The sequence below is a fragment of the Dicentrarchus labrax genome, unplaced genomic scaffold (genome assembly GCF_905237075.1).
Source record: "Dicentrarchus labrax unplaced genomic scaffold, dlabrax2021, whole genome shotgun sequence".
Taxonomy (NCBI): domain Eukaryota; kingdom Metazoa; phylum Chordata; class Actinopteri; family Moronidae; genus Dicentrarchus; species Dicentrarchus labrax.
Window position 1 is genome coordinate 26,508,374 of NW_026136702.1, and position 17,148 is coordinate 26,525,521.

The 17,148-nt window shown below is 39.7% G+C and overlaps 1 protein-coding gene across 1 annotated transcript in view; it reads left to right on the plus strand.

Moving 5' to 3' along the window:
• slc18a2 (solute carrier family 18 member 2) overlaps positions 1–17,148 on the plus strand; it is a 31,925-nt gene that overhangs the window by 3,506 nt on the left and 11,271 nt on the right. Inside the window, exons 3-9 of the mRNA XM_051423803.1 lie at positions 4,712–5,039; positions 9,308–9,366; positions 9,469–9,552; positions 10,719–10,811; positions 11,704–11,793; positions 11,919–11,962; positions 16,610–16,670. Of these exons, the coding sequence (XP_051279763.1) occupies positions 4,712–5,039; positions 9,308–9,366; positions 9,469–9,552; positions 10,719–10,811; positions 11,704–11,793; positions 11,919–11,962; positions 16,610–16,670 (759 nt within the window). The remainder of the gene's footprint in view (positions 1–4,711; positions 5,040–9,307; positions 9,367–9,468; positions 9,553–10,718; positions 10,812–11,703; positions 11,794–11,918; positions 11,963–16,609; positions 16,671–17,148) is intronic.

Genomic DNA, 17,148 nt, shown 5'->3' on the forward strand with positions numbered 1-17,148 from the left:
GCGTCTTCTAAATGTCTAGGGGTTGTTGAGAGTAACAATAAAAAAAATATATATATTATTTATCGAGAACAAAGAACCCAAAGAAAGTTAGTTTCTATCCAAGCAAGTGTAAAAAAAACGATGCAAACTGAAAACTAGCTTTCCTTTGAAAAAAAACTAAGGAGAAGCCGATTCTGTGTAGAGAAGAGAGAGCATGGACACTGCCAGATGACCTGCCACAACTCCAATCCCAGTTTATATATGCCCAGCCCTGATTAGTAAATGGAGACAGCCGCGCACAACTACCTCCTGGGGAGGGCAAAACCTGGAAGACACAGGAGCACAGGAGAGAGAGAGAGAGAGAGAGAGAGAGAGAGAGAGAGAGAGAGAGAGAGAGAGAGCGAGCAACACAACAACACAACAACACAACAACAGGTCCGAGACCCTATTGAAACTGTTTACTTTATTATTATTTTATTCCCTGATGAATTGAATTTTTGGAGGCCATACATTTGTCCATGCCCCCTAAACTCAGCCCCCAAGACACATTTTACCGATATGCTGAAAAGTGGTACACACATACGTGTATCATGACCAGAAAAACACAAAAAGCCTCTTGGACCTATACCCCAAACCCAACAGGAAGTCAGACATTTTTAATTGCGTGGTAATTTTTGGTGATCTGCACGCAATGTATTTAAACAAACTTCTCCTAGGGAACTGATCAGATTGACTTACAGTTTGTTCAGTTTAATCTTAACACCATTGCGATTAAAAGTTGTGCTCTTTGTTACTGCGCGTCAAATAATGTGTCTGTGACCTGCTGTCGAATTTTGATGTTTTGCCATGAAACAGGAAGTTCTCATAACTTTAGTGTACTTTATCTAATCTCCATCAAACTTCACAAGTATGATAAGAGTCCTGCTCTGAATATATCTACATGTTAATATTCAATCATAATCACAGTGCCACCTACTGGAAACAGGAAGTAAGCCTAGTTTGGCTAGGTCAGGTGAGTCCTGAACCATCCCTTAGTTATGCTGCTATAGGCCTAGACTATTGGGGATTTCCCATGATGCACTGAGCTCCTCTCATCCTGTCCCATTAATGCATGTTACTAACTTCACTTCTTCCGCGGAGTTCTTCTGCTTTCTCGTCTCGCATGTTCTCATGGATCCTGGTGGTGCCTCCTGCTATGGTCCTGCTTGACTCCCACTGATAATATTACTGATATTGTTATTATTATTATTATTATTATTGTTATTATTATTATTAGGGCCTGAGCACAAAATCGTGTGAAGGCCCTATTGTATCTGTAGGAATTATTATTATTATTCTGACATTTTAAATGACTTTTTGGAGGCTTTATCATATTCAAAAAGTCCTGAAAATCTGCGCACAGGTCAGTTGTGGCGAAACTTCGCAAATTTTATGTCTCTGACATATGTGTGGAAAATGGCTCGATAGCACCCCTACAAATTTTCAAAAACGCAGCCCCGGTATCCTGTTGCGGACATATATGAAAATTGGCAGGCATTTGTATCATGTCAGGACGTACAAAAAATCCTCTTGGAGCCATATCCCAAACCCAACAGGAAGTCTGCCATTTTGGATTTAGCTGTCATTTTTGGCGAACTACTCTTAGGGAATTGATCGGATCGACTTCACATTTGGACACTGCAATGTAAAGACATTCACGATTAAAAGTCGTGCTGTTTGGATGCCTGGATAGCTCAGTTGGTAGAGTCGGCGTCCCATGTACCAAGGCTGAGTCCTTGCTGCAGCGGCCCAGGGTACAAATCTGACCTACGGCCCTTGCTGTGTGTCATCCCCTCTCTCTGCCCCACCTTTCCTGTCTATCTTCAGCTGTCACTATCAAGTAAAGGCAATAAAAAGCCCCCCCCCCCCCCAAAAAAAACAGGAATGTAAACAGGAACGTAAACAGGAAGTTGTCACAACTTCAGTGTACATGATCCAATCTCAACGAAACTTCACATATCAGATAAAATTCAGCAAAAGTGGTAGCGCCACCTTGTGGTGGAATTTATTGCACTTTTATGTCTTTCTCCAAGCAGATTGACCACATCCAGCCGAAATTTGGTCTGTCAGTCTGTTGACAATGAAATCTTATGAACCTTATGAATTTTTTTTTAACCATGTTGCCGTAGCAACGTATTTTGCAGGGGCTAATCAGGCTCAACAACTCATGAAACTTGGCACACACGTCCCGCATGGCAGCATTTTACATTTCATCTGGGTCTTTGACGTGGATGTGTCAAAATGGCTCAACAGCACCCCCTATTGAGCAGCTCCAACGGCACGTTTCACCTATAACTTTGAAAAGTGGTATATATGTAGATCGTCCTGAAAAAATCCTCTTGGAGCCATATCGCAAACCCAACAGGAAGTCGGCCATTTTGGATTTGAACTACTCCTAGGGAACTGATCGGATCAACTTCACATTTGGACACTGCAATCTAAAGACATTCACAAATAAGAAATTGTGCTCTTTGAGACCAAAATTTTATATTTTGTCATGAAACAGGCAGTTGTCACAATTTCAGCGTACATGGTCCAATCTCAAACTTCACACATCTGATAAGAGTCCCGCCCTGAATACATCTATTTATAATCTATAAAATTCAGTAAAAGTGGTAGCGCCATCTTGTGGTGGAATGTATTACACTTTCATGTATTTTTTCTAGCAGATTGACCACATCCAGCTGAATTTTTTTCAGAAGACCCATATACTGTTGACAGTGACATCTTATGAATCTTATGAATGTTTAATAACCTGTGATGCCATAGCAACGCGGTGAGCATCACTTTGTTGTTTTAACATTTGATCGCATTTTGCGGGGACTAAACAGGCTCAGTAGGTCATGAAACTTGGCACACAAGTCATTTCATCTGGGTCTCTCACGTGGGTGTGTCAAAATGTCTCTATATCGCCCCCTATAAACTTTCAAAAAAACGCATCTAAGTGCCAATATTCATGTCCCGGTCTGCACATGTTAAACTTGTACGTGATACGGCCACAGCACACCCCGAGTTGGATGGAGTGAGAGGGCCCGTACATCACTGCTTGCAGTTTTAATTATTATTATTACTACAGTTACTATTATTACTATAGTCACTGCTCATTGTGCCCCATCATTGTTGTCATCGTCGTCATCTTCTTCTTCGTGTTCATCATCATCATCAGTCACTACTGTTAGGGTAGTTGTTGCTACTGTTATTGCTGTGCACCTTTTTCTCTTTTTCTCTCTGTCCTTCTGTCATTACCTCTATCTCTCTGTCTCTCCCTCTTCCTCTCTCCCTCTCTCTCTCTCTCTCTCTCTCTCTCTCTCTCCCTGTCTCTATCCACCTCTTTCTCTCCCCCTCTCTCTCCCCCCAATTGGTTGAGGCAGACAGCCACCCACCTAGAGTCTGGTCTGTCCGAGGTTTCTGCCTCTTGAAAGGAAGTTTTTCCATGCTACCTTCCTCAAGTGCTTGCTCATGGTGGGAACTGTTGGGTCTCTGTAAATAATTTTATAAGGAGTACAGTCTAGACCTATTCTATTTGAAAAGTGTCCTGAGATAACTTGAATGTCATGAATTGGCACTATACAAATAAGATTCAGTTGAATTGAAATTATATGAATTTACATGACATTTTTATGGAGTGGTCTATCCTGTGCTTGTGCATAAAACAGCCGCACACATGGACTGCGAGGTCCCGATCAACGCTGCTTGCACCTTTAGTTAATTGTTTGCAGCTCTCCCGGAGGCCTGATGGTCTTGTGTGTGCTGGATAGTGTGGAGAGTCCATCTCTTTCTGAGGCTTTACATTGGATATAGGCGGTTCATGCAGTCACACAGATAAAAAAAAATTATTTTGTCTATTGTATTTTGTTTGGGGTTTTACTACACGTTATTTCTGTATTATTTCAATTGCCTTATGTTGTTGCCTCAGTCCTGAAATATTTTAATCCTGGTTCAACCATGTAAAGCAGTTTGTAACTTTGTTTTTCAAAAGTGATGTATAAATGTAGTATTATATTATTGTATCATGTTACTTTGACAACGCTAAATCATGTTACGTAACCTACAGTTGGGGGTTTGGAATGTTTTATTTTAAGCTTTTTACTTTTCTTACAACCAAGATATTAGTAACCAACGGCTTGATTTTAACAGGGTGATTTACAAACCCTGTGTTTAATGACAGCGGTATAAACTGTTAGTAATTTCCTCAGGCAAAGTCTGCAAAAATGCAAACTTACAGAAAGTGTGCATAAAGGTCTCAAAATGTCTGTTAGAGAGCCCTCACTTGACAGTTTGACAATTTGACAGACTTTGGGCCTAGGACTCAAATAGACTGCATACATGCAGACGCCTCAGTGTCCCCCTGGACAAATATGAATTGCTGGGTCTTGGGAGGCTAGAGGAGGCAGGACATTGTTTCTGGGAAGGCATTGGTTGGTTTGATCCGTTCAAATGTACATTTTCAGGCTAGCTGCAGACGTTTAAGGCTGATATCTGAAATGGTCAACCAATCTTTAAATGGTTAAAGAAACTATGGTTCCTTTAGGGTTCTTGCTTTCCTTAGGGTAGTGTTTGCTGAATCACCCTTGAAGAGCCCCCCCTTGTTCTCTGCTGAAAGATGTTGCAGTGACATCTGGATTAGCATCATGCCAGTGGTTGTGTCATATGTCATTACATCAGTTTCCTCTCGTCTCTTTATTCCTGCCAGTCCCCATCATTCCCAGCTACCTGTACAACCTGGACGAGTCAACAGACGTGGTGTTGAAGAACAACACCCTGTCACAGCATGGTCCCCCAGGAGCCTTCAACAGCATTGTGTCCTTATACGACAACACCTTGAGGTCTTCAGGCTCTAACAGGTCTACTGACCCGGTCCCTTCAGCCCTTGCTGCTACAGAGCTGCCACAAAACTCCTCTAGCTGCCCCCAGTCCACCAAGAAGCTGCACAATGAAAATGTCAAAGTGGGAATGCTGTTTGCCTCCAAGGCCACCGTACAGCTGATAACCAACCCCTTCATAGGGCCACTCACAAACAGGTAAGTTTTCTCACTCTATGTGGAGCCAAGGTGCATCTACCTCGCTTCACCCTATTATTTATAAAACAAAATTAATTAATATTTTACTTAATTAATCATTTGGTCTGTATGCATATCCCAAAAACAAGGGATGGCATCAAATTGTTGTTTTTTTGTTTGTTTTATTTACATTTTTTCTGTTGGACCAAAATCCAAATATATTCACTTTAAGATCACATAAGAGATAGAGACAAAGCAACAAATACTAAAATTCAACAGAATAGAAAAATTAGTGTGGTAAGTCATTCTGTAGAAATCCAATACCATGACAAATACCATGGTATAGTGGATTTAACGTTACCTGTCCGATCCATGGTTGTTTTCCATTTACATAGTGGAAAGATAGCAGATATTCTCTGAATTAGAAAAAAGTGCATTTGATTAGAATTGCTTTAAATTATTATTTGATTATCAATAGTTGCCATTATATTTCTGCCAACTGATCAGTCGGTCAGTTGTTGAGCCCTACATTCTTTGACAGTAGTAGTTAAAGTTACATTTCAAAGATGAGCTCACAGCAAACAAACCAATAAAAAGTCTAGTAGTTACTAATGGTTTGAGTCTGACCCATGGCCCTTTGCTGCGTGTCATTCCTTCTCTCTCTCCACCCTTTCATGTCACTCTTCAGCTGTCACTATCAATTAAAAGCAAAACAAATTAAAAGGAATAAACCTGTGCTACACTTAGTTTCACTGTCACTACTGTTTTATACTTTTTCAGTGACCTACATCATGATCTTTCCTAAGGATTACTTCACAAATTGTCTATCTAGCTAACTTAAGGTGTGACTATACATGCATATGTTACTATTTAACCATCTTCCAAATGTGGTTGGTTAACATAGAGAGCATAGCACATAGAATATCTAAGTACTTCAGCCAAAACCAATTGTCCTAGGGTGGCAACGTCATGGCCTAGTAGGCTACTCTTGGCCTTCATTGGTCTGGATGGTTAGGTTTAGGCATGAGGAGAGAGATATTGGGTAGGGTAAGGGTAAGAATGTTAGGGTAAGCCAATCAGAGGCAGACTAAGACGGGTCATGACTTCGCTATCCTGAGAAAAAATCAAAAAAAAAAAAAGTCAAAGTTACCTAGATTCTGACCGAGGCTTGCTCCACTGTTATTGGAGCACAGAGTAATAGGCGGCGGGATTTAACTTACTTGTTACTTACTCATAACAAATTCAATGACTCTCCAGTATGTAATTTCCGTGTTTAGTTCTATTTGATCGATGTGAGGAACATTTGGAATAACTACAATGATGGTCTTATCTGGCATTTGATACAATTGGAGAGGAAATGATTTCATTAAAAGCAGAATGATGAAGGACAGAGCAAAAGTATAATAGTATGACAGGTTTCCTTTCAGGCAAAAGAGGCTTCCTGCTAGCCCAGGGCCAAAATTGTGGTTCAAATTTCCCCTTGTGTTTGCAAAGCCAGTCAGAGGTCAATACAGAATATCATTTATGACCTTATCTGAGGCAACATCCAACACAAATTGAAGAGAAAGAGCAAGAACAGAATCCATTTCATGTTCTCTGGATGAAAATGAAATGGTGCATATGGTAAACATGTCAGTTTAATGCGGTTTTGAGGGTGCAGTATGTCTACAACAGATCTATTCCAACTAAATCAAATAGAGCAGAATTCCTGATTATGTGTGTGCATGTGCATTTTTGTTTTCATGCTTGGATAGCTAGACAGTGGATGAGTTACTGAAATGAACATACGTTACTGGCACTTTATCTTTAGATTTAATCTCTTTTTAAAATGTGGGCATAAGGTTTACTTTTTATGACTAGTTGTGGCCGGGCATTATGTTTTCAGGTTGTCCGTCCATTCATCCGTCCACTTGGACTCAAGGATGAGCTAATTAGATTCACTATGACACATCTTTTGGTCATAACTGATGAATGGATGCAGTAATAATGACAGAATTCTCACATATGTTTAACGGGATACAACAATTATGTGAAAAAAAATGTTTATCTGAAAGGTCAAAGGCCAACTTCACTGTGACATCATGAAGTCCATTATTCAACACCATAACTCAGGAACAGAAGGGGAGATTGAAAGACAGTGAATTGGAATTCACTTTTGACTCAAAGGTCAAAGGTCATTATGACTTCAGAATAGGTTTTTTGCCATAATGAGTAAATAATAAGTGGTACAGTACAGGCTTTTATCTTTACTTCTCATCCATTCCGGCTTTCACTTCTTGCCTCATTCTGAATTTCACCTGCCTGCAAACAACGTATTGGAGCACGACTAGCTAATGGTGATCCAGTGAGTGAGTGAGTGAGTTTCAGCCGTAACGTCTAAAAATGGCAGGAGAAAGACAAATGCTCCACATTTATATAACTATACTGTATGACAATTAATTTTTACATAGTAATCAAGTATATGAGTACCTGTTTATCAAATACATCTATGATAATCTGCCATTAATCAGTTCAAAAATGTTTATAGTGATAATAGCCATTTAGCCAAAACATAAATTTTATATTTTTTATATAACTCATTCAATGTCCTCACCACATTTGTAAACTGCAGCTAGACTTGTTGGAGGCCACATGGTGGTTATTCAAGTTTCATTTAGCAGTAAGTTGTAGGGCAAATTCTTGGAGGAGAATTTAAGATTATGATGATGGGCCAAGAAATGCCAAAAATATATAAACGCTGAAGACTAAAACCTAGGAGAACAGAGCCAGCTTGAAGAGTTTCCTTACAAAATATGAGATAATAGTTTATGGGAGAGTGAGAAGTGTGAATGCACCATCATTACTGGCTCTCACCTTGAAACCAGTATTTAGTGTCTCAGATGGGCACTCAGATATGCTGTAATTGAGGCAAAGAACACAGTCCCATTACTGCTTCTTAGTCACCTTCCCTCCTGACAGAGGACAATACAAGGGAAGTCAAGCATGTCAGGTATGTACAGGGGAACACAGCAGCTCTGATGTGCATGGCAGCTTTTAGCCTTTCAATGAAAAAAGATGTTGTCATCCTGCCCCAATGTTTTGGTTAAAATGTCAACAATATGGCTTGCATATACAGAATTTCTACAAAGGCTTTGTATTCAGGGTGTTGCAAGTCACTTATTTTCTATGCAGTTTATTTTTATCATGTTGGTGATGATTCCCTGTTACTACATAGTATGCTATTTGTTGTTTTGACAGCACAGTTGGAGACAATCTACATCCTCTATACCTGTCCTGGTGACCATAGCAACAATATACAAAGACAACTGATTTCACACTGTCATGTTTTTGCATATGCACAGCAATATCACCCCTCACTGGCTGAAGCATTGCCCCTCAACAATTTACCCCCAAATTACACCAGGCACAGCCATGACGGGCTCTGGTTGCTCCGCTAGAAGATGGCGCCTGTTCTAGACAATGTTTCAATGGATTGATAATAGTGTCCCAGAAGCATCTCTTCTCCACAGAGAATTTGCAGCTGGTTTATTTTTGACGGAAGCCAGAATCCGGTTACGCCAAACAGCGCAGAGCAGATCAGATAGGCAGGAAGTCAGTAACAGAAACAGCATAGAGAATCCGGCCAATTTTCAAATACCGCGTGCAGACTCATAAAAAAAAAAAACTAATTTCACATTAGATCAACATTGTGGCACCAGGCCAGAAGTCAGTCGTCAGAAAGTAGGTTGGAGGAGATTTTAAGTGGAGAAACACACTGTATGCTTTTTAAGGACAAAATACACAAGTAAACAATGTATGCAACAACATGCTCAGAAGTCACTTCCTTGCTGAAACACTCTCAGTGGTATCACAGAGCCGTACGCACACACACACGTGCACACACCACAGGTACCTGGTGGAATTTTCGGGGAACATTTAATTCAAAAAAATGTTTTTTTAGATCTCACTGTCATACAGAAAAAAAAATTCAGTGGTCCATTGTGTAGGATTTAGTGGCATCTAGCAGTGTAGTTGCAGATTCACCCTCACCCTCCCCTTCCAAGCGTAAAGGACAAACTAGGCTGGTTGCAAAACACTATCTAGAGCCAATGTTCGTTCCTTCTGAGCTATTGTAGAAACATAGCAGTTCAACATGGAATCTAGATATAAATACAGATAGATGTTGCTCCTAAATGTTACACACTAGACCTTTAAATAATGCCATTTACTTCATGTATATTTCCATCTCAACCAATGATATTGGTACTGTATAAATGTAATGTCTGCATTTTGTCTCTTTGTTCCTTTAGAATAGGATACCAGCTTCCCATATTTGCTGGCTTTTGTATCATGTTCCTCTCTACAATCAGTAAGTTCCAGCCAATGTGTCTTCATTATCAGAACATCAGAATGCTTGCATCATGCCTGATACTTCTTTGTCTATATTTCTGCCGTTGTCACTGTTGTGAAGTGTTCGCCTTCTCATCGAGCTACGCTCTGCTGTTTCTGGCCAGATCGCTTCAAGGTGTGGGCTCCTCCTGCTCGTCTGTGGCTGGTAAGACCCAACTCTGCTTCGCTCTATTGTGATTTGATGCTCATATCCAGTCTGTCTATTTACTGTTCAGCTTATCTGAATACATTAACATAAATTCACAACAGACGTTTAATGAGTACTAGCTCTTATGTTACAGACTGATCCTGTTAATTCAAATTAGTGCTGCATTATGGGTTGTTTGTAGCCTAGATGTTGCCAGGCTAGACAAGAGATGTAGACCACAGTCCTGCCAATCAATGAGATGAGTGTAGCAAGTCATTTTATTCAAATATTTAAGTGGTGTTTTTGTCACACAGAACTTTAATGCTATGCACTGTTGGCAGTGTTGGGTCAGATGACTTGACAAAGAGATGATGACAAAGATGACAAATGCAGTCAGTTACTGAATACATGCAGCCACAAAAATATTCTTTTCTATATATCAAAACATTTTCAATGCAAATAAAATTCATTTGCACCAACTGTCTTCTGTGATTATATTTCCATTTTTCAGTGTTGAAAACCATTGTCATTGGTTGGCATTGTTGTTTGCCTTCTACAGGCAATCCCATGCTGCCTTGGGTTGAGTTTGTCAACCAATCAGAGGCTGTGTGGATGTGTGTGGCATCTCTGATCTCAAACACATTGTACAATGGAGTAACATGAGATTGACTCCAATCCCATTTTAGTTTAAAATTGCCATATTTTAAAGGTCCAGTGTGTAGGATTTAGTGGCATCTAGTGGTGTAGTTGAAGTTTGCAACACCCTTGATTCACCTTTCCCTTCCAAGCACAAAGGAAAAACTACAGTGGCTGCAAAAAGCTACTAGGTTACTGTAGAAACATGGCGGTTCAACATGGCAGTCAGATTATACACAAATGAAAATGTAATATTATATTTCATTTCTGACAATAGACCCTCTTAAATGTTACACACTGATGTGATCAAGCAATCCTTTACATCGTGACTATAATCTAATTATACATTTTTTCATTTGTAATCTGGGCTGGTTATAGAAATTTTTTATAGTTATTTTTTGTAATCTGACTGCATAATCCCAATTACATGTAATCAGATACTACCCAATGCTGTTTGTAAAATAACAGTGAAGCCCCAATCCTTACCTAATGCATAGCTAATGCAACACACAAGCCATGTTCGTATTGCATAATCTGTGTGTTTGCAGGGATGGGGATGCTTGCAAGTGTGTACACCGATGATGAGGAGAGAGGTCACGCCATCGGGATCGCCTTGGGAGGTCTGGCATTGGGAGTATTAGGTACGTATACATACATAGTCCTTGTTGAGCTATTACATAGTTATTAAGCTCTTTAACACTTTCTATGATACACAGGTCTAAATTGCCTCATAGACTTAGAAGGCTATATAGGTTATTTTTTGATGAAGAACCACTGGTTGAACATTTAAATTTCACTAATATAATGTGTTCCCCCAAAACATAGTTGTGATACATTTTGATTATTTTATGATGCAATTATTATAATGTATGTATGTGTCTATGATAATTATGAAACACCATGATCCTTCCCAGTGAATCAGTGAGTGGACCAGCAATTCACATCAGCATTAGGAATATTTATGAGTGCTTATAATAATTATACTTTGCTATAAGCACATTATAGCAGAGACATTATAATAGCATTATAGACATGGGCATCATAAAAAGTATTACTATTTTTGAAAGTAAATTCTACCACAGAAATCCCAGATAAATGTTTACCAAGCTTAATCTGAAAAAACATAACAGCCTTTACGTATTGTCTAAAGCTTGGTAGGCAAGATTATTAACTAAACGCATCTGTTTACAGAAAAGAACAGAAAAAGATGTCCAGTCCTCTGTGAATTAAATAACTTCTGCCTATTTGCATAAATACCTAATCAATACTAATAAGCTGCAAACACTGTAAAAAATAAGTCAAAATGTTGGCTTAATGGAGCCAATTGATGACCTAGATTTTTACCCCATCATTATTAGACAAATGAAAACACATATTGCATGGTTTTAGAATATATTCTCATTGAAGTTTTTCAAAACTAACCTGATACATATGTTGCAACATGAGCTGTCTTGTAGGCGTAAAAGCTGCAGTAACTGAAATGATCATGAAACTGATCTCTCCACAACTGACTGTCCAATATGTCCTCCACAGTTGGACCCCCATTTGGCAGTGTGATGTATGATTTTGTTGGGAAGACAGCTCCTTTCCTCATTCTGGCTTTCCTGGCTGTGTTTGACGGAGGTACAGTTGCATTGTTTCTTACACTAAGAATAGTTACTGTAGATCGAATGGTGAGAATAATGTGAAAGGTGAACATTGTTGAATATAAAAAGGCAGAGCAAAGATGATCCACTGTGTCTTCACAGCTCTACAGCTCTTTGTTCTTCAGCCCACCAAGGTGGAACCAGAGGTAAGTTTATGGCTTTTCTTTTATTAATTGGATACTGGATACAGGAAGGGTGGAGAGAAATAGATCATTTCAATTAAATTTTATTTGTATAGCACCAATTCATAATAGAAGTTATCTCAGGACACTTTTCAAATAGAGCAGGTCTAGACTGTACTCCTTATAAAATTATGAGCAATCATGAGCAAGCACTTGGCGACAGTGGCGAGGAAAAACTACCTTTTAAGAGGCAGAAACCTCGGACAGACCCCTGCCTCAACCAGTTGGGGTGAGAGAGAGAGAGAGAGAGAGAGAGAGAGAGAGAGAGAGAGAGAGAGAGCAGAGGTAACGACAGAGACAAAGGTGCACAGCAACAACAGTAGCAACAACTACTCTAATAGTAGTGACTGATGGTGATGATGATGATGATGAACATGAAGAAGATGATGACGACGACGATAACAACGATGGGAGACGATGAGCAGTGATTATAGTAATATAGTAATGTTAGTAATAATAATAATAATAATAATAATAATAATAATAATAACAACAACAAGGACAACAGGACCATGGCAGGAGGCTCCACCAGGATCCATGAGAACCTGTGAGACGAGAAAGCACAAGAACTCTGGGGAAGAAGTGAAGTTAGTAACATGCATTAATGGGACATGAATGAGTGGCGAAAGAGAGAGAGAGGAAGAGAGGAGCTCAGCGGGCGGCTGTGGCTCAGAGGGAGAGCGGGTCGTTCCTTAATCGGAAGGTTGTGGGTTCGATCCCCGGCTCCTGGTGCCACATGTCAAAGTATCCTTGAGCAAGATACTGGACCCCAAATTGCTCCCGATGTCGTGCATTGGTGTGTGAATGTGTATGAATGTTAGTTTCTGTTCGATGGACTTTGCCATCACTGAGTGAATGTGTGTGAAAGGGTGAATGTGGCACGTAGTGTAAAAGCGCTTTGAGTGGCTGGAAGACTAGAAAGGCACTGTACAGGTCCATTTACCATTTACCAGTGCATCATGGGAAATCCCCCGATAGTCTAGGCCTATAGCAGCATAACTAAGGGATGGTTCAGGACTCACCTGATCCAGCCCTAACTATAAGCTTTATCAAAGAGGAATGTCTTAAGCCTACTCTTAAATGTGGAGAGGGTGTCTGCCTTCTGCTGCAGTGTCCTGAATTAATTGGAGCATCTTAATGGACTTATTAAGGCAGCCTGATAATAAGCCTGATAATAAGATGAATGGCATGCAGCAAAACATCCATGGTTTTTGGGACATGGCATACACCCAAGCAAACAAGGACACTGAGGGACCATTTAACCAACCTTCATATCAGCTATTTATTTTAAGCAGAATTTAAAATTACTGACATAAAACTGTGTAAGCAAACAAAACCTCAATTAGAGCAACAAAAGAAACTTTAATTCATTAAAATAATGCTTCGTCAGACCATCGACTGGCTCTTTCCTTTGATTTGTGGAGCAGATGGGTATCAGGAAGGAGCTACCAAGAGCCCTGAGGCAACAGCCAATTAGAGGGCTTTTTGAAAGTGTAAGGAAATGAGTATTAATAGGTGGAAATAGAGTTCATTAGTTGTGATACAGGCTGATGTAAAAACAGATTTAAATGCAGGAAAAGTGAAAATACATGCATACAATATAGGGAAGCTAAAAGAATCTCCTGGTTGCATAATTTAATAGACAAACACATAACAATCCAAATGTATAAACAAATATTTATTTATATTAGAAACATGATAATACAACAACCTGCATTTTAGCCGTCATTGTCAAGTGTCTAATGATTAATGGGAAGATTTTGACATTTTTCCTGTTACTTACTTGGTGATTTATTAGGGACCGAGCCAACGACCGCTAGAGGTCCCTATTGTTTTTGCTCGATTTCTTGTCTATTATTATTATTTTTAGGCTACTTCGACTGCATTTTTGCCCCCCTGAACATATACGAAAACTCAATTTTATTTGGCAAAGTGGTCAGGCCTGGTGAAAAATTGTATATTCTATGTGTCACGTTCAGGTCGGCCACTAGGTGGCGCTATTATCATAAAAAGTGCGTTTAGGCTAATAACTTCTGCATAGTTTGTCGCACATTCAAAAACCTTGTATCCACGCGTTCGGTTAATGGAGCTGAATCTCCCCATATAGGCCCTGCCCACTTCCGCCTATAATCTTTTTTCGTTAGAGCGCGAAATGTCCTTAAACTACTTTTTGTGGTCCTCCTACACACTTTGTCCGATTCGTACAAATTTTTTCACCTAGCACCTGGGGACCGCCCTGGCAAAAAAAGTAATTCGAACATTTTTGAAATAAAAAAAAATAAGCACGCTATAAAATTAAAACTTCCTGTACATTTTTCGTCAAGAAAGGAAATTGACCATTTCTCAACATTGGTATGTCCGATTGACACCAACCTTGGGTCAATAGTTCCTCATGTCTTCCTTAGGCACCGTACTCAATTTCAGGCCATCACCACTAGGTGGCGCTCTTTAAAATGAAGAAGTTTATATCTCTGCAATGGCAGGTGTGATTAAAATGAAACTTGGTAGGATGCTTGCCCATGGCTCCCTGAGGTTCACCCAAAAAGGAAAAAAAATCATGCCAGTGGGTGGCGCTCTGGTGGCAGGGTAAATCACTGTGCGGAGACCGTAATAGTTATGAGTATGAAATTCACAAGGTACGTGTAGAGTGGTGCCTAAAGCTCACATACCAAAAATCGTGTTAGTCGTGTTTGTAGCGCCCCCTACAGGATAAAAAAACAGCAGCCCTGGCGCCACGTTTCACCGATATGTACGAAACTCGCCGGGACTTACAAAAAAGCCTCTTGGACCCATTCCCCAAATCCCACAGGAAGTCGGCCATTTTGGTTTTTCATTTTCACTTTTGGCGAACTTTTCGCGTTGTATTTGAACGAACTCCTCCTAGGGAATTTATCGGATCTACTTCAAAATTGGTCAATACAGTCAAAAAAAATAGTACTCATAACTTCAGTGTGCAATGTCCAATCTCCAATAAACTTCATATATTCTGTAACAGTCTCGCCCTGAACACGTCCTCATAACTTCAGCGTACGTGGTCCAATCTCAATGAAACTTCACGTGTGTTAAAACCCACCCTGAACTTGTCTACATGGCAATATTAAGACATAGTGATAGCGCTACCTACTGGCAACAGGAAGTAAGCACTGCTTGGCAATTTTGAGCTGATTTACGTGAAATTTCATGTTGTGGTCCGCACGTGTAACGATGGCACGTGACGCGGCCGCAGCACGCCCCAAGTTGCGTGGAGTGCGAGGTCCCGCCGAACGCTGCTTGCAGCTTAAATTATTTTATTTTTTTTTATGTGAGAATGACACGTACATGTCCAGACCATCGACATATATAAAGATGGATGACATGACAGCTCTCCAAAAGTCATAAAGTCCGTTGCCTCCATGTTAGTGGATGGAAAAAGGACCAAAACACAAAGATAGTTTCTTTAGTTTTAGGTATTTTTTATTACACCAATATATGTTCAAGTATTCATTTTTCTCAAGTTTGGTTTTAATTAGTTATTTGAAACTATAAAAAGGGAGTTTCTGGTCATGATTGATAGCTGAGCACTGCTCGCAATTGCTCTTTGATACTGTGTCGCAAAACCGATGCCATCTTTCACCACTCTGGCTCAGAGTCATATCAGGAATATTTTGGCCTCATTTTTGTACACCGGGAGAGTGGAGATGCGATGTCCATCTTTTATTTGTGGATGGTAATGTCTGTAATTGTGATGGTTGGGGCAGGTAAATGTATGGGGCCATTAGGCTTAAAGAGAGTGAAAAGCACTTGACAGAGGCTTCAGTGAAATCATTAAACATTAATGAATTACTTCTTTAGAAAAGAGTAGAGAAAGAATGATCTGTTGTTTCTTTTCAGGATGACACATTATCTAATAAATGAGCGGAGATAACAACCAAACACAACTGCTAATGGGACCAAAGCCAACGTGTCATTAGCAAATTCTTTCACCTTCTAAATATCCTTCATCTCCGGCAAGGGCCCGCTTAAACATTTTAATAAGGTTCCTCAGAGACTTGCAGAAAGACACAATAGTCCCTTTCAATTAGCTGCATTAGGCTTACATCTTATGTCTTATTCTGCTTTCATTTAGCAGGAAATCCAATTCTCCAATTTCATATGTGTACGTTTTCATTTTCATTTCCTCCAAATAACAGTCCAATTATTCAAGGGAGACAAAACTGACTGAAATTTCACTTTCTTCTAACAATGGATATATTGTTTTAATAATTTATTTATAGTTTTTTGTAAACACTGTAAGTCAGTTTCCATACATTAAACAGGCTGTCTTCTGTAACATCGCGTAGCTCCCTCCTGGAAAGATTATTTTTCTCACAGGACAGTTTGTGTATCCGGCGGTATAATTACAATAAATATTGTTACAACTGCTATCCATTATTTAATGCAGTCAGTGACACCCAAATCCTAGATAGGTTCTCAAACGTTAAACTTCACTGGGTGGAGGGAGTTATCTTAATGATAATGTTGGCAGTGTGATAAAACATACAAGAGCATACAAGAGCTATTCCACAACCAGATTCCTCTGAGAACCCTAACCCTAAGTGTTGGTTTTTATTGTTGTGCCTTTGTCCTTCACAGAGTCAGAAAGGGACACCGCTGTTGACACTAATGAAGGATCCATACATTCTAATCGCAGCTGGTAAGAAAATAATAGCAGCACAGCACATGTGAAAAAAACTCACTCAGCCCACTCTGGAGAAGCATCTGTGTGATATTGCCTTTTCTAAAGGTGCTGCCAAAAGAGCAGGGAGTGAAACTGACTCACATCTTGTTTTTTTTGGACAAACACAAAGCCAACAATTGATTTGTTGGTTCCGGAGCAGGAATATGGCTTGAAATTGTGTTGTGAAGTCAGTGCTGCATGTTAAAGAGGGTTATCTATCCATCATTGTTTATGTGTACAATATGTTTGTATGTATTGTGTGTATATAAATCAGTACAGCTATTTTGTCACACACATAAGTCACTGCAGTAACAATCATCCAATTTCTGCCTCTTAACAGGCTAAGCCTGCGATGGGATCTCATCCCAATTTAATGTGTCTATAATACTTCCAGTTAGACATCCAATGGGCACCCTAATTAGATGCCTGAACCACCTCAACTGCCTGAAACTTT